The sequence below is a fragment of the Diabrotica virgifera genome, chromosome 6, assembly GCF_917563875.1.
Source record: "Diabrotica virgifera virgifera chromosome 6, PGI_DIABVI_V3a".
NCBI classification, from domain to species: domain Eukaryota; kingdom Metazoa; phylum Arthropoda; class Insecta; order Coleoptera; family Chrysomelidae; genus Diabrotica; species Diabrotica virgifera.
Window position 1 is genome coordinate 201,349,543 of NC_065448.1, and position 27,862 is coordinate 201,377,404.

The 27,862-nt window shown below is 34.5% G+C and overlaps 1 protein-coding gene across 1 annotated transcript; it reads right to left on the reverse strand.

Annotated features, from left to right (window-relative positions):
- Positions 1-4,982: 4,982 nt before the first annotated feature.
- Positions 4,983-6,403, reverse strand: LOC126886277 (zinc finger MYM-type protein 1-like). The gene is made up of 2 exons (XM_050653147.1): positions 6,246-6,403; positions 4,983-5,790 (listed from the first exon to the last, which is right to left on the reverse strand). Exons 1-2 carry the CDS (start codon positions 6,401-6,403, stop codon positions 4,983-4,985), a joined length of 966 nt encoding a protein of 321 aa, XP_050509104.1.
- Between the last annotated feature and the right edge of the window lie 21,459 nt (positions 6,404-27,862).

Sequence of the window (27,862 nt, forward strand, 5' to 3'; positions counted from 1 at the left end):
TTACCTTGAAATCATTAAATAAGTATTGAGTTTGAATATTTGAATAAATTTTATTTAATATTTTTTTTCATTTGTATTTTTTAGGCTGGGTTAGGTGTTTCGTTTGTATTCAGTCAATTTAAAAATTTCAAAAAATTCACACGCATAATAATCGAGGCATTTACAAAACATATTTATTTTTATAGACACGTAGGTTTGTTGTGTATTTCTATTTTTTCAGATTTTTCTGTAATCTGAAAATTCGCCATCTTCAAAGATCCGAAAAATTGGTTGTTTTAGGCATTTTCTCCAATTTATAGACTTCAAAGTAGATCCAATCAAGATTTTTTATAGGTTATATATTTGGGAAATTCAAAGACGGGAGCAACAGATTCAAAACTTGTTTTTTTTTGGAGGCGTTTTTGGAGATTTTGAGAACGTATTTCGTCCAATTTTTGAAAGGACTGAGTTATTTAAAAACATGCATTTGAATCTATAAAATGGGGAAAATTTTCCAAAACCCCTAAAAACCAGTTTTTTGTTTTTTTAAGTTGTCGCATCTTACCGAAAAATCTGGCAAAATATATCAAAAATATAGTTCTTCATAAAATAAACAAAATAAAAAAACATACCTGCAGACATCTCCAAAAAAGGATATACGCGTTTTTCCAAAACAAATAAATAAAAATGGATTTTGAAATTATATGCACTCAAATTACGAGCCTATAAAAACTAGATTTGTTTTGTAAAAGCCTGAGTTATCCCCGTAAATTTTTTGATTTTTTTTTTATTTAGCTAATGCCTCGACAACTAATGTCCATTAGCATTGTAGGTACGGTGAATTTTTGCAGTTAGGTACCTAGTGCCATGTGTAGTGTGTGTGTTGAGTAAGTGTCTTGTTACTTTGTAAAGTCGACGTCATTGTCTTTGCAAAGAGACGCTAATTGTATCCGAACGTCTGCGGTCCCTCCGGTGAGTACCGATCCCACAAGGCCAGAAACTATCTTCATTTATTAAGTTATAATAAACGAAAAATTTCTGACCTTGGTGAGATTCGAACTCACGACCATTCGGACCTTTCGATCCAAAGGTAGGCGCTCTTGCCACTAAGCCACAGAGGGGGTTTTAAATTAAATGCTTTATTAATTGCAATTTTTTATATTAAATTGGTTTGTACCTACTGTACATTATGTACCAAGACCCACCAAAATAGTCGATCCCATGGCCTCCCCAAATTACGATTTTTTTATGGCTCTATAGTTCCTCATACATTAAATTTATACGTACTTGACATACAAAGAGAGGCGTAGCTACCGCCGTATCAGTCGTATCAATTACACGGGGCCTTCGAAATTCAGGGGCCCCAGCGCAGCATGTCGAAACAAAATTCCATTCAAAAAATTGAACAAAATATTCTGCAATTATGTCACTATTACAACGCTTTGAACAGTGTATAGTGTATATTGTTTGAAATGGATACTTTATCTATATAAACTATATTTATGTACAGGTACCTATCTATTTTCTGCCTCTCGCCTTTCTATAACTACTTACAGAGCTTTTTTGTTTTCAAGCTACTTTTTATTGTCTATTCACCGTTGGTTGTATGTAACACATTGTATAATGTATCATGCTAAATTGCAATATTTGTAATCGCTTTACCTTTGAATATTTGAAACATTGAAACACTGTGTATTGTTTGCGTATATTTTCGTGTAATCTGTTCTTTATCTATAGATTGTATTTAGGTATACCTAAGTATTTGCCAGTCGCTCGCCGTTAAAGTATGGAGCACCGTTAAAGTATGGTCTCTGTCTACCGTGGTATGGAGCTTCTTTGTTTACGTTCATCTTCTATGTCCATTTACCCTTTGCTTGAAAAAACTGAATCTGATTTACAACAATGAGTCTCAACAATTCAAATATATTTTTCGGCTTTGGTGTATTAGAGTTTATTAGGTTTATTATTATTATCTATACTTCGGTTTTACACGCAGAACTTATTAGTTTCTAAGGTTGTATTATGCAATTTGCAGTTTATTTAAATTTTGCAATATACAGGATATTTCATTAATAATTGGAAATAATTTAACTGTAGATTCCTGGGCTCAAAATATTAAGATTTAACTCAAAAACAAAAACGAAAACTGGTAGGTTTATTCCACAGATGAATCGGTTTCATCAATTGCAAATTTCTAGTACCGATCATACATATTTCTAGTACCGATTGCGTCCGTTTTGGGTAGGTCAACGGATATTGGATTTGGATTTTATCGCATTATTTTTTGTGTGTTTAATTTTAAAGCATTTTTGACACTAGATTATTAAATTATGAGGTATTCTAGTACTAAAAGTTACTCTTGCTTTAGGTCGGTAAAATACACCGTTTTTTTGAAAATTTTTTCAAATTTTGTTCAAATTCAAAAAACGAAACATATTCAAATCGATTTTTCTAGAAGACGGTGTATCCTACTGACTTAAAGTAAGAGTAACTTTTAGTACTAGAATACCTCACGATTTAATAACCAGTGTCAAAAAATGCTTAAAAGTCAAAGACACAAAAGTTATGCAATAAAATAACCGTTGCCCTACCCAAAGAGGACGTATATGACCGGTACTAGAAATTCACAATTTATGAAATCGATTTATCTCTGGAAGATAAATAGACGTACCAGTTTTCGTTTTTCTAAATAGAAGTGTTCTATAGGTATTTAAAAAAAAAACTAATTAAAAGTACCCATCTTCAAAGAACTCCAGTTCCCTTAGGAAGCATTTTGGGAGTAGGTGATTTCGGATATTCCTTAATATTTTGAGCCCACGAATCTGCAGTTAAAACATTTCCAATTATTAATGAAATGTATTGTTTTGTTTTATTTCATTATCTTTTATTTTGTAATAATATTTATTATTTCATTCACAGCAGATTCTGACCAATAGAAAGCTACAGAAATAAAAATTAAAGTGATTATTTTTTGATGATTTTAGCTTCAGATTAAAATTATACTGAGAATTATCTACTGTAGAAAATTACCGATAGAATTTTTTTAAGTAGATTGTTTCTGTTTAATGGCAACCAGTCTCCTAGTTTTGACAACTGTCACATTTAAGAAAATATCCATAATATACCTATTAAAAAATAATCTTACGAATATCACACGACAGTAAGAATAAATAAGAAAATAATGCTTCATTTTTACTCAAATTTGTTGTCATAGGGCAATAGCCACTCGAGCCCTGCGGGCTCTCGTGTCTATTGCCAGACAACAAATTTTCGAAAAACTGTCGCATTATTTTCAATTTATTCTCACTCTCTTGTGATATTATACCCGATAATTTTTGACAATATCCCGTCGTCAATTATATTACGTCAGATGCCCTTCGTTGCTACGAAAAAAATACATTCAGTGACATTAATGACAATTAATGTTTTAAAAGTTATAAAAGTGGTGACTTTCAACCGTCAAATATTTATAACAACTGTATGTTTAACTGTACCTAATTAGTAATTTGTACTTACATAAATAAATTACAATAAAATATTGGTTTTGAACAGTTTTAATCATGAAATAATCGCAGCAAATTGCACTAGATCTCTAAAATTATTATCGAATTGTTTCCCTCGTGCCACTTTGACATAATTTTACTTCCATTCGGGTCGTGAAATTAAACCTGTCAAAGTGTCACTCGGGAAAAAATCGATAATTTTAGAGCTCTTGTGTAATTACTACTGCCAATTTTTGTAATTTCAGTAAACTTTATTTGTTATTGTTTTTTTCCTAATCTTTGTAAGCTTTGTCCATAAAATAGTAACACTTTCAGTAACAAGAAAGCATATTTATATTCTATTCTATATTATAAACGTTTCTGCTTTTTTTGTTGAAAATTTTTTTAGCATCATGCCATATCAGTGGATGAAAAGGGCCCCGCGACAAACTTTGATATGGGGCCCCTGTGTTGCATACAAATGCCACTGCATACAAATCTGATAAAAAAGTGACAGTAAAACGTCCTTGCTTCGGTTTTGGCTGCTGCCGTTTCTCATGTATCCACATAAATCATCTTCCATGTAAATTAAACAAATCAGCAGCCCCTAAATAAGCCAACATGACAAACCGTAGCCGACGGCGCGTAATTTTTATATTGAGATCTAGCAGACCAAGGCTACGTTGATTTATCGTTTACTTGATATAGAGAAACAAATTGTTAGAATCGCTTACTAATATGATTGATTAGATCGTCTTTTGTTCGTGAATACACGCGAGTTAAAAGTTGGCCGTGATTTATGGTTGTTTTTGCGACGTCCATTTGTCATTTTAAAACCAGGCAACCGCGATTCGTGTTCGAAGCGTTTAAACGACAAAAACGCCGTTTTTTTAAATTAATGGCTCGGTTGCAAATAGTATTTATCTTTTGTTCCTATATTGCTACAGTGCGCTAATAATTGCTATGATATATGTAGATACAAAAATTTTAGTAATTCGCTTAAGTGGTTCCACGAAGAATTATTTTTGCATGAATGCAGAATATAAATTGAAATTCGCCAAAGATATATGGTTACATTTTTAAAGGAGAAATTTTTAAAAATGAAATAGAGGATAAATTTAACAAAAAAGATAATCGTAATTAATTTGAGTTCTTGTTTATACAGGGTGTCCCGAAAAGATTGGTCATAAATTATACCACACATTCTGGGGCAGCGGCGCCGACTTTTAGAAATTCCGTCCGGTGCACCTCACCTTCGATTGTCAAAGTTTTTTTCTTTGTGCTGAAAAAGGTAGGGTGGGTTTGGTAGCTAAATTTTCAGGAAAATAAACATATTCGACTAACTTATTAACGTTTATTGAATTAAAAATATGAAGATAGATAAACATACCTATATCCTACATCTACGAAAAACATAAACACGACATGATCAACATTACACTAATAATAATTAATACATATAAAACTGCCATTAGTCAATAGAACATGATAAAACAACAGACAACGGCTGTAAAATATATTTCATTTTTCTCTAGGATCGAACAATGAGAAAGAGTTCATCCTAACAGAGGACCGTTTGATGAACTCATTGCAGAGTTGTTCCAAATCGAGATTTTCCACCATGTTGCCATGAACATTCAGTATCCTTACATCGTTTAATCTCTTCTGACTCATTATTGATCTTAAAAATGATTTCAATCTTCTCAATGACGAGAAAGATCTTTCGGCCGTACATGATGAGACTGGTATTCCCAGCAACAACTTTATGAATTTTAAATATTCAGGTAAAATATCATAAAGCTCGCTATGACTCCTCAGATATGTCACTATATCCTGTATAGATTCAAGTTCGACATTTCGCTGTGATGTAATATCCAAGAACATGTTTCTATGAAGAGCCAATCTATCGCCATAGAAGTCTTCTTTATAAAAGGATGTCACATAATTTGCATTTTCCGCTTTGTCCAGCGCAAATGCCTCAACTTTTCTGAGATGCTTCAATGTATCCCCCTCAAATCTTGTCGTCAAGCTAGTCACTGTCATGTCAATAATTTCATAGTACATCTGGCGGTGAAATTGTTTAACATCGTCAAAATTGTGTTCGGTTTGTCTCATGTCATCTACTTTCCTTGAGACCTTTCTTCTTTTGGGCAATATTGGTTCGTTCAAATCCAATTGCTCAGACTCTGTTGTAACATTGTTCCACAATTCATCATACCTGCCTTCATTGCGAATCGACAGCAAATACGTTTTCACAGTTTCTACTTGTTTGGTTGCTTTATTAAAATCAAGTGCTTGTCCTTGCAGGATCGTGTTGAATGTCTCTATTCTTTCGAATATAAGTATTATAGACTTAAGAAGGTAGTAAAATCCGAAATTTTGTTGAGAAATCCGCTAGCTTTTGATCCTCCATCGCTTGGCTGCGATTTCTGCTGTTCCAGGAATTCACCTATATTCTCGTAATTTTTTAAGAATCTCTTCAAAGATTCAACTCTCACACACCAGCGAGTGGGACAAAATGGGCGAAGAGCTGGAGATTTATCTGAGCCTTGAAATAGCTTAAAGCGGCTGAGTCTTTTCGGAGAATCTCGAATGAAAGTGATAATGTCCTTTATATCAGAGAGGAAATCACGGACATGCAAGATTTTCTGGAAGGAATCTTGAACGACTAGATTCACTCTATGAGCGTAACAGTGCACATATATAGCACGTGGCTCATGGAGAAGAATTTTTTTTTGAACACCATTGACACATCCACTCATATTCGCTGCGCCGTCGTAGCACTGTCCGCGACAATTGCCAATCTCCAATCGACAACGTAATAAAACATCTCTAATCATGTTATAGAGAACATCTGCAGTTGTGGATTCAGTCTCGTGCACACCGATGAAATATTTTTCAACTTCCAAGGAAGCATTCACGCTTCTCAAGCAGAAAGACATTTATTCGCTCAGTGAAATGTCTGATATTTCGTCAGCAATTATTGAAAAAAATTCTTGCGAACGGACACGATCATGAATAATTCTCTGAAAAGCATTCGATAAAATGGACATTACTTCATTCGAAATATCATGAGATAACCATTTATATCCTGTTCTGCCCAACCAAGATTGCAGTTCTGGAATATCGTTAGCTTTTAAATGAAGCAGATTATTTAAGTTTGATGTCCTATCGAAGTGTCCTCTGACGGAAATACTCTGAACAGTCAAGTATTTAATAGTGGAACATATTGTGAGAAGACATTTTCTTGCATCGGTCACGTCTTTCAATTTAGACTTTGACAACATATTTGCGACGTTCACGCCTTGATCGTTCTGCCTCAATGATAGCGCCGAATGTCTGTGAAAGTCTGACTTTTCGTGATCCTTGAATCTCTCTAACGCTTTGCCCCACGAGTTGAAACCTTCTGTAACGTAAGTTGATAAGACTCTCTGCGAATTTATTCCAGTCGATGCTATTGGCAGCTTCAATGAGGCTGCTGTTTTGCAAATAGTACAAAAATTTTTATCGAGTGTACTGTCATATGTTATCCATGGATAAGTGACAATCCACGTGTCACGAAACTGTCTGCTCTTCTTTCCACTAAACGTTATGATTTTACTACCATTGTAACCCTCAACAGATGTCGATGGAACTGGAACAGGTTGTTCATTCCTCGTAGCCTGATGAGTTTGTATCGGAGTACGTATTATGAACTTATCCATTTCTAGTGATCAGGAATCTAGAATGAAAATTTCACACTGTATTTGTTGTCACAAAACAAAAGCATTTTAATACACAATTGAAGCGTTTATTTGAAAAACAACGCATGTCCATTTTTTGCAAATTTGACTTTATATGTTGTTCGCATAAAATAGTAGTTTTTTATCGATCTCACACATTCAGTTGTGTAAAAATCCCAAATGTCCGGAGTAAATTACATAGAATATTCGGATAGATTTAAAAAAACAACAGATGTCCAAGCGGTATGTTGTAAAAGCAACACTTGTCCCATCTTAATCAACGGTCATCGCTAAGCGTAAATGATTTTGTCTATAAATTTATCAGTTGTGTGCGTTCTTTGAAGATTTGAGATAAAATTTGAAATAAATTGAAGCTGGGCAGTTTTTCTTGATTTGCCAAAATTTTAATTCTTGGACAAGTGTTGTTTTTCAAATAAACGCTTCAATTATTTCCCCTTTGTACTTACCTGCCTTAATCTATGTACAGTGATGGCACGTCCCCTTACCAAAAAAAAAACGCACTGTAAACAGAATGCGTGACAAATTGAAATATATTCGACTGGTCTTGTAACATAGAATAAACACACAGAACGAGCAAGTGAACGACGTCCGAGAATTCAACCCGAAGCGCGCGGAGTGGGCGGGCGAGACGGGATTTCACGGTACAATGGGAGATCGGCAGACGGCAGCCTTGAAAATTTCGTCTCCATGTATCGTGCGGCGACCGAAAATTCAACTCCATCGGCGTCCGGTGCTTCGCACCGGACAGATTTACCTGTCCGGGGCGCGGGCCCCGCAGCACCCACGTAGTCGGCGCTTGTGTTCTGGGGTCAAAAATAGATCGACTGAACCTAACTTACCTTAGTACAAATGTGCTCACAAAAAAAGTTACAGCCCTTTAAAGTTACAAAATGAAAATCGATTTTTTTCAATATATCGAAAACTGTTAGAGATTTTTTATTTAAAATGGACATGTATCATTCTTATGGCATAAACATCTTAAAACAAAATTATAGTGAAGTTTGTCCACCTCATAAAAATTTTATGGGGGTTTTGTTCCTTTAAACCCCCCCCCCCAAACTTTTGTGTACGTTCCAATTATAAACTTTTTTGCCTCTTAGTATTTTTTCGATAAGTTTTTATCAAGATGCGGCTTCTTTTTTAATACAGGGTGTAACAAAAATACAGGTCATAAATGAAATCACATGTCCTGGGAATAAAAACAGTTCGATTGAACCTAACTTACCTTAGTACAAGTATGAACACAAAAAAAGTTATAGCCCTTTAAAGTTATATATATAATCCTAAACCCATTTACCCTAAGGTGTCGGGTGTAATGTCTTTAGTTAGTTGCATGCACAATTTTTCTCCATTGCTTCTTATTCTTTGCTTGGTTTCTTGCTTGTTCTTTGCTGATTCCTCGTGTTTCTAGTATTGAGGTTACATTATCATCCCATGTCTTCATTGGCCTGCCCCTTGGTCTCTTGGTTTGTCTTCTGGCTTCCCATACTTTTTTAACTGGTCTTTCTTGGTTCATTCTAACCATGTGTTCATACCATCTCAATTGGGCCTCTTCAATTTTTTTAATAATTGGTTGGACCTTAAGATGTTCTCTGACTGCCTCATTTCTAATCCTGTCTAACCTGGTTGTACCCATTATTCTTCTACGAAATTTCATTTCTATGCTCTGTATTTTCGATTTTAACTTATCAGTAAGCGTCCAACTTTCACTACCAAAAGTTAAAATCGGCACAAACACCGTCTTATATATGGACACTGGCTTTGTGGGATACTTCTTTTTTTGACAGAAACGTACTTTTGATTGCGTGGTACATCCGAGCAGCACTTTCTATTCTGGAACTTATTTCAGTTTCTTCAGTTCCTCTGCTCTCTATTTGTACTCCCAAGTATTTGTAAGTATCGACTTGTTCAAGTGAATTTCCGTTAATTGTTATCTTCGTTTGTTTTCTATTTTTTCCACATACCATTACTTTCGTCTTCTCATTATTGTTTCTCAGATTTCGTTTAATTAATGCAGCGTTCCATACTTGTAAATTTCGATTGAGTGCTTCTTCATTTTTCCCAAATATCACTAGATCGTCTGCGTATGCACACTGTGAGATCCACACTGCTTCTAAATTTCTGTGTCTGGCATATAACTTTAATGTTTCTGCTCTAGTTTCTTTAATTATGTCATCCAGGACAATGTTAAACAGTATGGGGCCTAGGACTCCTCCTTGACGTAGACCTTCATTTACTATGAACTCTTCGGATTCCATATTATCGGTTCTGATTCTGTTCCTTGTATGTCTATATATACTCATAATGGCTTGCCTGAGTTTGATTTTCACACCTTTCTTTTTTAAACATATGTCAATCACCTTCCTTGGAGTACTATCAAATGCCTTTTCTAAGTCTATAAAGGCTTGGTATAACTCGGTGCTTGAGTTCCGTGCATTTTGTATTAATTTCTTGATAGTAAAAATGTGATCTTGGATGCTTCTGCCTTTTCTAAATCCACTCTGTGATTGTTCCATTTTAGAATCAACTTCTTGTAAAAGACGTTTTTCTAGTATTCTCTCATATACTTTGGATGGGATGCTCAGTAGTGTTATTCCTCTGTAGTTGCTACATTCGCGTCTGTCACCTTTTTTGAAAATGGGTAGAATAACTGCCACTTCCCAATCTTTTGGTATTTGGCTCTCACTCCATGCCCTATTACACACTTTTGTTAGCAGTTCAATGCCCTTGTCGCCCATGTTTTTAAGCATTTCCGCTGTGATTTTATCAAATCCAGCCGCTTTACCTTTCTTAAGCTTTTGTATGATTTCCTTTGTTTCCGCTATAGTTATTTCATCTTGAATTTAGTCTTCCTGCTCTACCTCTTCTGGTTCTTCTGTGATAATGTCTACATCGTTTTGGATATTCAGTAGATCCTCGAAATATTGCTTCCATCTCTCTAGGATGTGGTCATTGTCATGAAGTAAGTGTCCTTCTTTGTCCCTTATTTGCTTTGGTGTTTGTGGAGCCTTTTCGATTCTTAAATTCTTCAGGGTTTTAAAGAATAACTTTTCGTTAGAGTGGTAGTCTTCTTCCATCTTGTTTCCGAATTCTTCCCAACTTTTCCGTTTCGCTGCTAGTACCATATCTTTGACTTTGATTCTTTGCAGTTTGTATATTTGGTAGTTGTCTGCGGTTTCGTTCCTTAAATAATTTTTCCAAGCTATCTTCTTAGACTTCACTTCTGCTTTTATTTCATTGTTCCACCAGTTTGTACATTTTTTGCTTCTGTTATTTCTTGTTATCCCGCATACTTGTTTACCACCGTTTAGGAGTGCTTCTTTCAGTATTTGCCAAGTTTGGTCTAAGTCACCGTCATGTTCAGCGTGCTCTGTTAGGTAGTTATTAACGTAGTTTTTAAACTTGGTTGCTGTCTCCTTGTCTGCTAGCTTATGTGACCTGATTACTTCTATAGTAGGTGTATCATGAGCTTTACTGGTTTTCTTGGTCTCTTTCGTTATTAATTCTTGTCGCATTCCCAAGCTGGTTCTGGCTACAACTAGATAGTGGTCACTAAATAATTCAGCTCCTCGTTTTACTCTTACGTCCTTAATACATTGCCTTGCTGATCTATTTACTAACACATAGTCTATGATGGATCTTTCGCCTCTACTTTTGACTTCTCTTGTATATTTATGTGCATCTTTGGGTTTAAAAAACGTGTTCGTTATTATTAAATAATTTCTCTGCATATATCAATAATACGTTCCCCATCGTCATTTTTATTTCTTCTCCATATGGTCCTAATACATCTTGGGTATGTTCATCTCTTACACCCACTCGGCCATTTAGATCCCCCAGTACTATAGTATTGCCTTCTAAACTGTCTATTATTTCTGAAGTCTTGTCCCAGAATATGTCTTTGCTAGCTGCTCTTTCGTCATCATTTATTCCATATATAACGATGATATTGACTAGTTTGTGTTCCTCGGTTACCAGTCTTATCTTTAAAATTCTTTCGGAAATGCATTCCCAATCTTTAATGTTCTTTATTAGGTTGCTGTGTATCAGGCAGCCTACCCCTTCTTTTGCCCTTCCGCCAAGTGACACTCCACTGGTGATGAAGAAGTGTCCATTCTCTAAAAAGTGTGTGTTTTTTCCCTTCTTTTTGGTCTCTGTTATACCCAGTATAACCCTTTAAAGTTACAAAATAAAAATCGATTTTTCCGATATATCGAAAACTATAAGAGATTTTTTAATGAAAATTAACATGTGGCATTATTATATCAGGAACATCTTAAAAAGAAATTATAGTAAAATTTGTGTACCCCATAAAAATTTTATGGGGGTTTTGTTCCCTTAAACCCCCCAAACTTTTATGTACGTTACAATCAAATTATTATTGTGGTACCATTAGTTAAACACAATATTTTTAAAACTTTTTTTCCTCTTAGTATTTTTTCGATAAACCAGTTTTATTCGAGATGTGCCTTCTTGTTTAATTTGTTTACATAAAAATTTTATTGGGGTTTTGTGCCTTTAAACCCCCCAAATGTTTGTGTACGTTCCAATGAAACTATTATTGCGGTACCATTAGTTAAACACAGTATTTTTAAAACTTTTTTGTCTCTTAGTATTTTTCCGATAAGGAACCTTTTATCGAGATATGGATTCATTTTTAATATGGTTCAAAGTATACCTCAAACTGTAATAATTTATAAATAAATGCATATTATTACCAGGTCTCATAATCGTACTTGTAGGTGGTGGTATATGTGGTGAATTTGACAAATATTCAAAATATCTCGATAAAAACCTAGCTCTTCGAAAAAATACTAAGAGGCAAAAAAGTGTTAAAAATATTATGTTTAACCAATGGTGTCACAATGATAATTTAATTGAAACGTAGACAAAAGTTTGGGGAGGGGGGTTTAAGGGAACAAAACCCCCATAAGATTTTTATGGGGTGCACAAATTTCACTATAAGTTTTTTTTTGAGACATTCCTGTTATAAGAATGCCACATGCCCGTTTTCAATCAGAAACCTGAAATAGTTTTCGATATATTGGAAAAAATCGATTTTTATTTTGTAACTTCAAAGGGCTGTAACTTTTTTTGTGTGCACATTTGTACTAAGGTAAGTTAGGTTTAATCAAACTATTTTTGGTCCGAGAATATGTGGTTTAATTTATTACCCGTATTTTTGTTACACCCTGTATATTCACATAAAAAAATTATGGGGTTTTGTTCCTTTAAACCCCCCAAATGTTTGTGTACGTTCCACTTAAACTATTATTGTGGTACCATAAGTTAAACACAGTGTTTTTAAAACTTTTTTGCTGCTTAGTCTTTTTTGACAAGTCATCTTTTATCGACATATGGCTTCTTTTTCAAAATATACATAAGAATGTAAATTATAAATAAATTTTCAGATTATAAACAGGTCTCTACAATCGTATTTACCATATAAAAATATGTGGTGAATTCGACAAATATTCAAAATATGTCGATAAACACTGGCTTATCGAAAAAGTGCTAGGAGGCAAAAAAGTTTTAAAAACATTGTGTTTAACTAATGGTGCCACAATAATAATTTAATTGAAACGTACACAAAAGTTTGGGAGGTTTTAAAGGAACAAAACCCCCATAAAATTTTTATGGGGTGAACAAATTTCACTTTAATTTTTTTTTAAGATCATGCTGATATAAGAAAGCCACATGTCTATTTTCAATAAAAAATCTCTAATAGTTTTCGATATATTGAAAAAAATCGATTTTCGTTTTGTAACTTCAAAGGGCTGTAACTTTTTTTGTGAGCACATTTGTACTAAGGTAAGTTAGGTTCAATTGATCTATTTTTGACCCCAGAATGTGTGGTATAATTTATGACCAATCTTTTCGGTACACCCTGTATAGCCCGATCAGGGAACACAAAATTTTACGAAAACCTCCAAAAAAAAGGAAGGATGAAAATTTGGAAATAGGTAGTTGAAATTGTCTATTATTATATAAGAAAAAGTTTACAATTCTATATCCCCTCCATTTTACAAAAATTGGGAAGTACGGGGTGAAAAATATTTTCTCGTGAGTGAAAAAATACGTTCAAAATAGGCCCGGAATTGGATAAAATGACTAATTCTAAACAACTTTTGTTCTATAGAGTATTTTCATTGTCAATACTTTTCGAGTTATTTGCGAGTGAATATGTTCATTTTTAACAAAAAAAAAACATGTTTATGGACGGTTTTTCGCAGGTAACAAAAAATAAGTAGTCTAGCGAAAAAAATATTCTTAATAAAAATATAGCTTATAAAAAATTGAAAATTGTGTACGCGTAAGGTCTGCAGACCCAGTATAAGCAGAGTTGTAGCTTATGAAAAGTAGGTTCTTTTTCGTCAAATTCCAAATCGAATATTTCAATGTGAAATAACCAAAAAACAGAGCATTTTCGGGGAAAATTCATTTCAACTTTTTAAAGTGTTTAAAAAATGTTTATTTTTGTTTTTTAAAAAAATTTCTAAAATTAAAAATAAGTGAGTTACGCTCAAAATATCGTTGGTGCCCTTTATTTCTTTGGTACAAAGATCGCGAAAATCACCCCCTAATTAGCTTCCCAAATAAAATTAATCGTAACCGCTTCACACGTTATTTTACTTATGTATTGTTTATATTATCTATAAGTTTCATTGGTTCAAAGTGCTCAGTTTTGAAAGAAATTAAAATAAAACATTTTTTTTAATTTTCAAAAAAAATTAAATTGTTCATGGAATTAACTTAAAAATTATTAGTAATATCAAAAATCTTAAAGAGTAATAAAATGTACGTTTTCCTTTTCTGAATTATACTAAAATTGATTATGCTATGGCTGTTCAAAATTTGCCTAAACTCGTGATTAGTTACTCGTTCAAGCCATTTTACCACAGCTTTTTCAAAAATAAGCACTTTGAACTGATGAAACTTACAGATCATATAAATAATACATAAGCAAAGTAACTTGTGAAGTGGTAATGAGAAAATTTATTTGTGATGCTAATTAGGGGGTGATTTTCGCGATTTTTTTACCAAAAAATAAAAGAGACCAACAATATATTGAGCGTAACTCACTTACTTTTAATGTTACAAGTTTTTTAAAAAAACAAAAATAATCCTTTTTTTTAAACACTTTAAAAAAGTTTAAATGAATTTCCCCGAAAAGTGCTCCGTTTTTGGGTTATTTCACATTGAAATATTCGATTTGGAATTTTATGAAGAAGAACCTACATTTCATTAGCTACAACTCTGCTTCTGCTGGGTCTACAGACCTCAAGCATACACCATTTTTTTCAGTTTTTTATAAGCTATATTTTTGCTAAAAATATTTTTTTCGCTGAAATACTTACTTTTTGAGTTATCTCCGAAAAACCGTCCAAAAACGCTATAATATGAGATCTCTCTCTCTCTCTCTCTCTCTCTCTCTCTCTCTCTCTCTCTCTCTCTCTCTCTCTCTCTCTCACTCTCTCTCTTGGACCATCACTCCTAGTGGAGTATTGGGCGCATCTGCGTTTTCTTGCCGGTGGTGTAAGTGGTGGCCAGATCAGCGTATCTTATTTGTGTTTACTATCTGGTTAATCTGCGCACTAGTTTCTCGCAATATCCTCTGTTTCTAGCGTTTTATTTTCACATCCCCCCATCTTAAGCCGATTCTGTTATGTTCTCTGGTTACTGTTTTCTTCCAGGTGCTAACTGGTCTTCCCCTTTTGCTTGTCCTCTCAGGTTGATATTCGAGTGTTTGTCTTGTGATGCTATTAGTAAATTTTCTTAGCGTATGGCCAATCCATTACCACTTTTTCTGCTTAATTGTTATTATACTGTTTTTTTTTGTTCTTTACCATAGTCCTACGCTCGTTATGTTATTAGGACAGCAAGATCTTAGGATCTCTCTGATGGACCTATTTATAAAAGTCTGTAGCCTCTTTGTTGTGCATTCTTCGTGCTTTCAAGTTTCTGCACCGTATAGTGATTTTGAGACAGGCATTGTAGGTATTCTTTGATTTTTGTTGCTTCTGATATTTTACTTATTTGTCAGTTCTTATTTAACGCATTGAAGGCGAATTGTTCCTTTGTTATTCCTGCTTGTATGTCTTTCGTGTGACCCCCTTTTCTTTTCATGATTGATCCCAAATGAGTGACTTTCTCTACTTCTTTAAATTCGTTACATTTTAGTTTTATTTTATTAATTTACAGGTTATCGTTTTTTAAGATTTTTGTCTGCTCTGCATTTATCTAGAGACCAATTATGTTAGAGTATCAACTGTGTTAGCTTATCGATAGCTTACCAAAGAATTGGCAAGCATCTATACTGCTGATCTTAACATTAAAAAAATTATACATTATTTATAGGAATATTATTACTCTGGGCTAATTAGCAAAATTCATGGAAAAGTTATTTACCAGCAATTTTATTGCTGGAATCGAATTATAAGATCCTATAAATTAACAATATAGGTATGCAAAGTCCGCAGATAGTGTGCTACTTTTTTTATAAACAAAATGGCACCGACAAATCGTATTTTTTTCAATTATTGCTCTATAACTCCGAAGACTTTACAACAAAAACACCCAAATAAAAATACACCGCAATTAAATTCTGCATAGAGATATGTTTTTCACGATTTGCTCCGACGAAAATTTTCCTTGGAAAATGTGGGTTTTCTCAACAAAATCTCGAATTTTCAAATAAATTTTTTGGGCCAGTAATTATTTATCAATAATTATATAGCTTGGTGAAATAAAAGCTTTCTTGGTATAGATTATAAAGTCAGAAGCCGGTGAAAATGAAATGAATATTTTAGCAACAATTCAGTTGTTAATTAACAATTTACAGTCGCAATAACAACCAAAATAATCATGAGACATTGATCAAATTTAGAAAGATTATAAAGGTGTGATGCCTATTTAATATATTGTCGACAAAATATTAATTTTTAATTTTTTTGCATAATCTTTAAATGTTTAAAAAAAATTGTTATAAACAAATTAACATTTCTCAGAAATTGTTTATTATATTCTAATTTTAAAAAATAATTAAAATGCGTATTTCATAGGTATTGAAAATGAATGCTTTAAAAAAATTTTCCAACCATTTGCAAAAAAGTTATGAAACAGCAAAATAAATATACGATTGCTCCGTTGTTTATAATTTGTTTTAATTGTTTCAAAGCTTAAAAGTGAGTCTATGGTACAATCTAATTACTCACAAAGAATGTCAAAAATTAGTGCAATGGTTATATTTTAATCAAAGATTAAAAATACTCTTTTTTGGAATTTTTAGCGCAAAAGTAGGCCTGATACAGAGTCGAAGCTAAAATGTTCACTCGAAGCGACTGACACGCAGCATACATTATTTATTAAAAGTGTACGTCGCGCGGCCGGTCGTCGCTCCGAGTGAAAATTTTAGCTATAGTACTGTATTAGTCTACTTTCGCGCGTGTAAATTACAAAAAGATATATTTATAATCTTTAATTAAAATATAACCATTAAACTGATAATCTATATTTTTTTGTAAATAATTAGCTTGTACTTTAAACTCACTTCTACGCTTTGAAAGAATTAAAAAAATTATAAACACCGTAGTTATCGTATGTTTACTTTGCTGTTTCATAACTTTTTTGCAAATGGTTGCAAATAAGTTTTAAAGCATTAATTTTCAAGATATTTGAAATGCGCATTTTAGCTATTTTTTAAAATTATAATATTGTGACGAATTTCTAACTGAGGCCGGCCCTGCCCCTAGTAGTCAACAAACAACAGCGACACGTCATCGACGAGTATTGTCTCCGCTAATCCAGAAGTTTCCCCGATGATAGGCGTGGACCCGCCTCAGGCCTTCCTGACTGTTCTCGAAGCAGAGCCGTATCTATATAAGCGGATGATTTTTAAGCAGCAGGCAGTCAGTTAATATATTCGACGCGATATATTGTTTTATTGTTTGATCGGGTTGCTGAAATGTATGTATTTTTAAAGTAGATAAGTCGTATTTGTAAATAAATTAAATGTTAGAAAGTGTAAAATAAATTAGATATTGTTGTTAAATAAGTGTTAATTGTAAGTGTTATAAATAAACAATTTCAAGTAAGTCTTTTATTTATTTAATAATAATTAAAAGTCAATTCGCGTAATATTTCCTAAAAAACGTAACAAAATGGTGCAGAAGTGAGGATACTTGAAATACATAAATTTAACGTAAATTTTCGGTTTAAATAGAGTGTGGAACTTTTAAAAATAAATAAAATATAAATCGTAATAAATAAAGTGTGTGACAATGTCTTCACAACATAAGAAAATCACTGAATTGATCGTTAAGGAGCTCCGCAACCAGTTAGAAGAGAGAGACATGGACACTACTGGGAAAAAGGCTGATCTAGTCGAACGTCTAAAGAACGCTCTTCAAGAAGAGGGCCAAGATCCAGAAACCTATTTGTTTGAAGACAAGCATGCTGCTTTGATTTCGTCAATTACATCGTTAGAGAGCAAAGTTTCTAGTGAAATCTCCCAAGTTTCGTCGGATGTTTTGAAAGTTTCGACAGACATTACATCGTTAGAGAACAAAGTATCGACAGACATTACATCGCTAGAGAACAAAGTCTCGACAGACATTACATCGTTAGAACATAGAGTTTCTAGTGATATTCTGAAAGTTTCGGGTGATATTTCATCCCTTGAAAGCAAGATGACTGACAAGATCTCTAAAGTCACTTCGGATTTTGACGACAAGATATCGTCCATAAAATCTACTTTTGAAGAAAAGATCAAGGAAATAGAAAAGAAAATGGAGGAAACGGAAAAAGTAGACAAAGGGATGGAACCCATCTTAACAGACATTAAAGATGATGAAACGAAATACAAATTGGAGCCACGGTTTATAGTTGAAGGGAGTGTAGGTCATGCTCGTGTTAAGGTGCCAAATTTCGACGGAAAGTCTTCCTGGAACAGTTATGTGAAACAGTTCGAAGCAGGTGCAAGAGCGAACGGATGGTCTGAAAAAGACAAAGCTGTAAACCTGGTTATTGCTCTTCGAGGAGAGGCTTTAGATGTACTTGAGACCATAGCAGTAGAGGAAATTAATGATTATGAACAACTTATGAAGAGACTAAACATGCGCTATGGGCAGGAACATTTGGAGTATGTCTATCAGGCGCGGCTTAAAAATCGACGACAAAAGAAAGATGAAGCTCTTCAAGAATACGAGGTCGATATTGCCAGGTTAGTACGGTATGCATATCCAACAGCTCCCGAAGACATGATGGAAAAGTTGGCTGTTCAAACATTCATTGATGGCCTTCGTGATCATGAAATGCAAAGAGCACTGCGGTTAGCTCGTCACAAGACGCTGGTCGATGTCTTGTGTGCCGCCCTCGAATACGAATCAGCTACCCAGGCCTCTGGCGGGTACAGTAAAGTTAGGACCGTGAAAGAGGACGAGGATGAAGACAAACTTGACCAGCTGGTAAATATGGTGAAAGGCTTTACATCGAAGAAAACGAAGACCATGAATTGCTGCAATTGTGGTGAAAAGGGGTACGCACGGAGTTTAAGGAAGAACGCAAATCAAGAAACTCACCAGCAGGAAATAAGAGAACGCACAGACCAGTAGGAAATAAGAGACCATCAAGAAGGAGACAAAAGTAGGAACTTGTGTACCCGTGACGTCCATAATCCGTCAGACGACAACATCAGATAATTCCAACGACAAGTTCGACCAAATGGTTGCAGTTGCAGGCCAATCTCTAAATCAAATGGAAAAAAGGAAATTAAGGGAATTTCTTAGGCAATATCGTGACATATTCGTACCGAAAGGAGGAAAGACAGGAAGAACGACAGTTGTCAAACATAAAATTGACACTGGTACCGCTAGGCCAATTCGTCAATCAGCTCGACGATTACCACAGGCGAAGAGAGAGGAAGCTGAAAGGATTGTTCAAGAAATGAAGAAAGACGGGGTGATAGAAACTTCTACGAGCCCATGGGTCTCTCCGGTGGTCCTGGTCAAGAAGAAAGATGGAACTACGAGGTTCTGTGTGGACTACCGTTTGTTGAACAATGTTACCAAGAAAGATAGTTATCCTCTGCCTCGGATCGACGACACGTTGGACACATTAGCTGGAAGTAAATTGTTTTCTACGTTGGACTTGAAGTCTGGATATTGGCAGGTAGAAATGGATCCAGTGGACAAAGAGAAGACGGCCTTTACGACAGGATCTGGATTATGGGAATTCAACGTTATGCCGTTTGGACTCTGTAACGCTCCTGCGACATTTGAGAGGCTTATGGAAAATGTGTTGAGAGGGTTATCTTGGAAAACGTGCCTGGTGTATTTAGACGACATAATCGTTTTGGGAGAGACGTTTGAAGACCACCTGAAGAATTTAGAAGACGTCTATAATCGACTTAAAGCTGCCCAGTTAATGTTAAATCCCAAGAAATGCCAGTTATTTCAAAGAAAAGTCAATTATTTAGGTCATATAGTCAGCAAAGAAGGAGTGGCCGTGGATAAAGGAAAAATCGATTCCATTAAGGAATGGCCTGAACCAACTGATAAACATCAAGTGAGAAGTTTTCTGGGACTATGTACTTACTACCGGAGGTTCATTAAGAAGTTTGCAGATATCGCTAAGCCATTAACGCGACTTACAGAGGAAGCAAGAGATTCTTGTTGGGATGGAGACTGCCAAACGGCCTTTGAAACTTTGAAGAGGCATTTAATTACAGCGCCAATATTAGGGTATCCACTACCAGAAGGAGAGTTCATCTTAGATACGGATGCAAGTAATGTGGGAATTGGAGGAGTGCTGTCTCAGATCCAAGGAGAACAGGAACGAGTCCTTGGATATTTTAGTAAAGTGCTTTCAAAACCTGAACGAAATTATTGCGTCACGAGAAGAGAACTTCTAGCAGTAGTAAAATCAGTGGAACACTTCTATCAATACCTCTACGGAAGGAAGTTTCTAATCCGAACCGACCATGCCGCCCTTAAATGGTTAATGCAGTTTAAGAATCCAGAGGGTCAGATAGCCAGATGGATTGAACGACTTCAAGAATATGATTTCAAGATCGAGCATCGGGCCGGAGTTAGCCACAGAAACGCTGATTCTCTATCTAGAAGACCGTGTCCAGCAGAATGTTCCCATTGCAACAAAACAGAGTCAAAGGAAGCAGCAGTACTAAGAACAACAGTGGTCAACGACGAGTGGACGCCTACCAAGATCAAGGAAGAACAAGAAAAAGATCCAGTTTTACAGAAGATTCGAAAATGGAAAGAAGAACATCGTCGACCATCTTGGCAAGAAATATCAAGCCTAGGCTCAGCAGTTAAGACGTATTGGGCCCAGTGGGACTCATTTATCTTGGAAGACAGCTTGCTTAAACGGGTAATAGAAAATGATGATGGTTCGGTGAGGAGAACACAGTTGGTGATTCCAAAGAGCAGAGTAGCCGAAGTACTTCGTCAGTTACACGACAGTCCATCAGGAGGGCATTTTGGTGTAAAGAAGACCCTTCAGAGAATTCGGGAACGATTTTATTGGATGAAGAGTTCCGACGATGTGAAGGACTGGTGTAAGAAATGTACTACCTGTGCTACAAGTAACGGGCCCTACCGGAAAAGAAAGGCTCCTATGAGACAGTACAATGTTGGAAGTCCGTTTGAAAGAATAGCTTTGTATATTGCCGGGCCATTTCCAGAAAGTGACAATGGATGCAAATACATGTTGGTGGTAATGGATTACTTCACGAAGTGGGTGGAGATCTACGCAATTCCAGACCAGAAGGCCGCCACTATTGCAGATGTGTTAATCAAAGACTGCATCAGCCGATTTGGAGTACCTCTGGAGATCCATAGTGACCAAGGAAGGAACTTTGAGAGCGATCTATTTCAAGGAATCTGTGATAAACTAGGCATGAAGAAGACAAGAATCACGGCATATCACCCGCAATCGGATGGAATGGTGGAGCGTATGAATAGGACAGTCGGCAAGTATTTGACAAAGATGGTGTCCAATCATCAACGAGACTGGGACCAGTACCTTCCGTTCTTCGCAATGGCCTATAGATCTGCTGTTAATGAATCAACTGGCCAAACACCAGCAAAAGTCCTATTTGGACGTAAGATGCGTCTACCCTGTGATCTAGAGTTTGGATGTCGACCTGGAGAAGATGTTGCTGGTGAGGATTACGTGAATGAATTACGAAGAAGAATGGACGATATACATGAGTTGGTCCGTTCTAATCTTCAGAGCGCTAGCGACCGAATGAAGAAACGATACGATACCCAAGCTGAGAAGGGATGTTTCAAGGAGAACGACAAAGTCTGGCTTTATAATCCAAAGAAGCGAACAGGTTGCTCTCCCAAGTTGCAGCAGTTCTGGGAAGGTCCGTACCTCATTGTCAAGAAAATCAATGACGTTATCTACCGAATAAGCAAGATTCCTAGGGGAAAGCCGATGATAGTCCACCATAATCGGTTGGCGCCGTACGAGGGAGACCACGACGTAGATGAGGAAGTGGAAGTCAACCAAGTTCGAGAAATACCTGACCTTACCTTTGAAGAGTTCATGGGTGCCTACGGAGGTACCGGTAAAGCAAGACATGGTGTTACCACTGAAGAAAAGCGAGATCTTCTCGCACTTCCCGATGACTATTCGCTGGCCCATACCATCCCGGCCAGTATCAAAGACGCACGAGGGTTGGCATCCGCCTTCCGAAGGAAGTTTGGTCGAGTTGCAGAACTTCAATGCCAACTGCCAGCTCCTGGCAAAGCATTGAAACTCCAAGATGCATCACGTTACCTATTCTATCTGGTACCAAAAGACACTGTCCGTGACCAACCTACCTACCAAGATGTATGGGATGCATTAATTCAATTGAGAGAGCACGTGTTGGAGTCCGACGTGCAAAAGTTAGCCATACCAAAGTTAGAATGCAGCCAATTAGACTGGAGAGTTATCCGAAATATGGTAGAAGAAATTTTCCAAGACACCGAGGTCCAGGTGTTAGTCTGTTGCAATCCGCATAGTTACTGGTGCGGAAAGAAGACCGTCCCCTGTCACTTTTATACAACTGGGAGTTGTAAAAGAGGGTCCAGTTGCCGATACCAGCATCCAGTTCCAGTCCTGACAAGGTTCCAGGAGGAACCATCTTTTAAGGAGGGGGCAATGTGACGAATTTCTAACTGAGGCCGGCCCTGCCCCTAGTAGTCAACAAACAACAGCGACACGTCATCGACGAGTATTGTCTCCGCTAATCCAGAAGTTTCCCCGATGATAGGCGTGGACCCGCCTCAGGCCTTCCTGACTGTTCTCGAAGCAGAGCCGTATCTATATAAGCGGATGATTTTTAAGCAGCAGGCAGTCAGTAATATATTCGACGCGATATATTGTTTTATTGTTTGATCGGGTTGCTGAAATGTATGTATTTTTAAAGTAGATAAGTCGTATTTGTAAATAAATTAAATGTTAGAAAGTGTAAAATAAATTAGATATTGTTGTTAAATAAGTGTTAATTGTAAGTGTTATAAATAAACAATTTCAAGTAAGTCTTTTATTTATTTAATAATAATTAAAAGTCAATTCGCGTAATATTTTCTAAAAAACGTAACAATATAATAAAAACTTTCTGAGAAACGGTAATTTGTTTATACCTATTTTTTTTAAACATTTAAAGATTATGCAAAAAAATAAAAAATTTATATTTTGTCGACAAAATGTTAAATAGGCATCTTATCTTTATAAGATTTCAAAGTTTGATCAGTGTATCATAATTATTTTGGTTATTATTGCGACCGTAAATTATGAATTAGCAATTGAATTGTTGCTAAAATATTCGTTTAATTTTCACCAGCTTCTAGAACTATAATCTAAACCAAGAAGGCTTTCAAGTCGCCAAATTATTTAATTATTGGTAGATAATTACTTATCTAAAACTTTATTTGAAAATTAAAGATTTTGTTGGAAAAACCCGCATTTTCTGAGGAAAATTTTCGTCGGAGCAGATCGGGAAAAACACGTCTCTATGCAGAATTTAATCACGGTGAATTTTTTTTTAGTGTTTTTGTTGTAAAGTTAAAATCTTCGGAGTTATAGAGCAATAATTGAAAACAACACGATTTTCGGGCTCCATTTTGTTTATAAAAAAAAGTAGCACACTATCTGAGGACTTTGCATACCTATATTATTAATATATAGGATCTTATAATTCGATTCCAGCAATAAAATTGCTGATAAATAACTTTTCCCAAAAATGGCCTATTCTCCGATAATCAGCCCAGACTATATACAAATCTTACATTTGAAATAAAAAATTTTAAGCAAAACGCTTTATCAGTTAAAGAAAAATTAAAGGAAGCCTCAAGAAAAAAAAATGTAGGTACACTACATAAGAATAACACTGGGACAGGAGAAAATGATCATTTTGAAATTGTTTTTTTTTCAGCAGGCATTTCATTCTAAAAACAGAAACCTGTTGGCTGCATATACTTAAATTTATTTACATTTTGTTTTTGTTGTTCCTACTGCTTGCTCCTATACCAACACAAATTCACATTAATAATAAACGTTTTTAATAAATATTTTTTTTTATTTTAAAAATATTTTTTATTGAATTATGTTACTCTACTTCTTATACCCTCTATCTACATTTTCCTTTTATTTTTAATCATACAAAAAAATATAAATAATATTATCTATATCTCTTTCTGAAAAGAGACATGATTTGTTATTTTTCCCGAACAGTTTTGTAAAAGCTTTCTCTTAACACAATTGGCCACAACGGTCATAACCCGAGATATAATTTTTCCTTTTCCCTTTACCCTGACAAATTCAATAGACTGGATTCTTTCTGTCGCAAAAAATGGCAATCTCAAATCTGTTATTAAATTATATAGACAGTATCTCTACAAGGTGTTTTACGGCAAACTTACACTGTCTAAATAATCAGAAATTACTTACACGATATTTATAAAAATCAGTTTACGGGAATAACGAGTTATAAAGAACTTATTTTGACAAACATGCCACTTCCGGTTATAACTTTCTTCAATTCACTTCATCTTCCGATTGCCACTTCCGTGTCGAGCTTTACGTAGCTAGATAGTGTGATGCCTATAGATATTTTTTCAACTCCATCACTTGTTTTATTACCTGAGCCACTTCTAATTTACATCTTAGTAGATTTGCTTAAAGATTTGCTTTAAGATTTGCTTAGTAGATTAAAGAAAAGAAGCTACAGTATCTCGGACATGTGATGCGGGGCGAGAAGTATGGCATCCTACGACTCATAATGCAGGGAAAGATACATGGCAGAAGAAGCATCGGAAGAAGACGAATTTCATGGTTGAAGAACCTGAGAGAGTGGTTTGGATGCAGCTCGAAACAACTATTTAGAGCTACTGCCTCAAAAATTAAAATAGCTATGATGATTGCCAACCTCCGTAGCGGAGATGGCACCTGAAGAAGAAGAAGATTTGCTGTTATTAGATAAAGTATTGGGGGGGGGGGGATTAACATGTTAACTTTTCTAGCGGTTATATTAAATCGATACAGCATACGTTGTAAATCATCTTTACTTTGAGAGTTTATAGACTGGCGGCAGGCACCCCCAAAATGACGAGGCACTGATCACGGAGAGGTAAATGGCCAATTTTAGACATACTTTATGTTTTTGACGGGGCTAAAAACTAAAATGAGATTTATTTTGAATTTAATGTGGGGGAACATTGTCAAAATCGCAATTTTACCCTAAAAAAAAAATAACGTTTTTTGCGTTTACCTCGCTACAACTCTGTTCCATTTTAATATTTTTTTCTGAAATTTTTACAGTATATATCTCTAACATTTCTGAAGACAACGGTATCTGTTTTAAGCTTCAATTCTTATTACGATAAAGGTTATGAATTTTTCAAAAGAAAAGGTGCGGATTTGTTCAATGCAAAGTTTAATCGTAAAAGTTGAGTGACTAATTTTAAAATTTAGCCTTTTAATCACGTTTATATTACAGTAGAGAGTACAAAGAAGTTTTCTGAAAAATCCTAGATCAAAATGTTTTATATAAAAAAAAATTGCAACTTTTATTATTGACATTAGAAATTCCCAATATAACGGTTATTTTTCGAGATACTGACCATGGGTGGTGAATGGCTAATTTTTGTCTTAGATTATGTTTTTGACCATGCTGAAAACGAAAATGAAATTAATTTTAACTTTTAGGTGGGAGAATATTGTCAAAATCGCAATTTTACCCTATAAATAAAAAAAGTAAAAATCACGTTTTTGAAGACAATGGTATCTGTTTTAAGCTTATAGTCTTATTCTAGTAAAAGTTATGAATTTTTTATAGTACAAGGTGCAGATTCGTGAATTGCAAAGTTTAATCGCAAAAGTTGAGTGGCAAAATTTGAAATTTATTTTATTAATTACGTTTATGTTAAAACATAGAGTACAAAGAAGTTTTCTGGAAAGTTTTAGTTACAAATGTTTTATAAAAAAAAATAGCGCAACTTTTAGTATAGACGTTATACATCCCCAAAATAACTCTTATTTTTCAAGATACTTACCATGGGCGGTGAATGGCTAATTTTGGTCTTATTTTATGTCTTGGTGCTGAAAAGGAAAAAGAGGTTTATTTTGAATTTTATGTGAGGGAACATTGTCAAAATCCCAATTTTAACCTAAAAATAAAAAAAATGAGGTCACGAATTTTTTTATTTAACTCGCTACAAATCTGTTCCATTTTATTATTTTTTCTGAAATTTTTACAGCATATTTTTCTCACATTTGTGAAGAATATGAGAGCAATATTTTCTTCATAAAAGTTATGAATTTAAAAAAATCAAAGGTGCAGATTCGTGAATTGCCAAGTTAAATCGCAAAAATTAAGTGACAACATTTTAAATTTATCTATTTGATTATGTTTATGTTAAACCATAGAGTTTAAAGAAGTTTTATGGGGAGTTTTAGATCTAGATTTGTTATAGAAAAATATGGCGCAACCATTAATTTTAAGAAAAACGTGTTTTAATTTTTTTAAATTTTTTGGCAAAATTGCAATTTTGACAATGTTCTCCCACCTAAAATTCAAAATAAACTTGATTTTCGTCTTCAGTACCATTAAAAACATAAAGTAAGACCAAAATTAGCCATTCGCCACCAATGATCAGTGTCTCGAAAAATTAGCGTTATTTTGGGGATTTATAACGTCGATGTTAAAAGTTGCATCATTTATTTTCTATAGAATACTTTGATCCAAAATTTTCCAGAAAACTTCTTTGTACTCATGTTTTAAAAAGGATTCAATTAATAATCTATATTTCAAATTTGGTCATTCAAATTTTGAGATTAAACTTTGCAATTCACGAATCTGCACCTTGTACTTTAAAAGATTCATAACTATTACTAGAATAAGACTAAAAGCTTAAATCAGAAACCGTTGTCTTCAAAAAAGTGAGCGATATATAGTGAACAAACTTTAGAAAAAAATAGTAAAACGGACAAGAGTTGTAGAGAGCAAAACACAAAAAACGTGATTTCATTTTTTTTTTTTCATTTTTAGGTTACAATTGCAATTTTGACAATATTCCCCCACATAAAATTTAAAATAAATATCATGTTCGTTTTCATTACGGTCAAAAACATAATCTAAGACCAAAATTAGCCATTCACTACCCATGGTCAGTATGTCGAAAAATAAGCGTTATATTGGGGATTTCTAATGTCGACATTAAAAGTGGCACTATTTTTTTTTATAAAACATTTTAATCTAAAACTTACCAGAAAATTTTTTGTAATCTCTATTTTAACATAAAGGTGATTAAGGAGCTAAATTTTAAACTTAGTCACACAACTTTTTCGATTAAACTTTGCAATGCACAAATCCGCACATTTTCCTTTGAGAAATTCATAACCTTTATCAGAATAAGATATAAAGCTTGAAGCAGGTACCGTTGTCTTCTAAAATATTTATATATACTGTATCACTACTGTACACTCAGAAATATATACTGTAAAAATTTCAGAAAAAATATTTAAATTGAACAGAGTTGTAGCGAGGTAAACGCAAAAAAACGTGGTTTTATTTTTTTTATTTTTGGGGTAAAATGGCGATTTTGACAATGTTCCCCCTCATGAAATTCAAAACAAACCTCATTTTCGTTTTCAGCACCATCAAAAACATACAGTATGGCTAAACTTGGCCATTCACCATCGAGAAATAAGCATTTTTTGGAAGTGTTCCGCTCGTCTATTAATATTGCATCGTCTGCATAGCAGATTATTTTAAGTTGTTTTTTCCCATTTGGTGTCTTTTTCCATACTTTTTTATGATTTCATCCATGATCAGGTTGATACCAGAATAGGGTATTCATATCCTATTCCATAGGTATCCCTATTTTATCTATTTGCCAGCTTTAATTGGGTCTGTCAATTCTTCTTCCACTTTTACTATTGTGTTGTTCTGGTAGATAGTTTAATCTTTTTAATTATTCCTAGAGCTACCTCTATTGTTTACAATGACTACAATTGAAAACCAGCTAGCTCATCTATTTAAGGGAAATTTCAAAGATCATTGAAATCTCCATTAAGACGCAATTCAGCGACATTTCTTAAACAAACTGAAAAGTCTTAGATGCAGAATTCACCATAATAATAAAAATT

Bases quoted from the DNA above. Each gene is read 5' to 3' on its own strand.
- LOC126886277 (XM_050653147.1), bottom strand. From the start codon at position 6,403: ATGTCTTTCTGCTTGAGAAGCGTGAATGCTTCCTTGGAAGTTGAAAAA. The intron at 5,791-6,245 runs GTGCTACGACGG...TATATTCGAAAG, and splicing joins ATTGGCAATTGTCGCGGACA to AATAGAGACATTCAACACGA.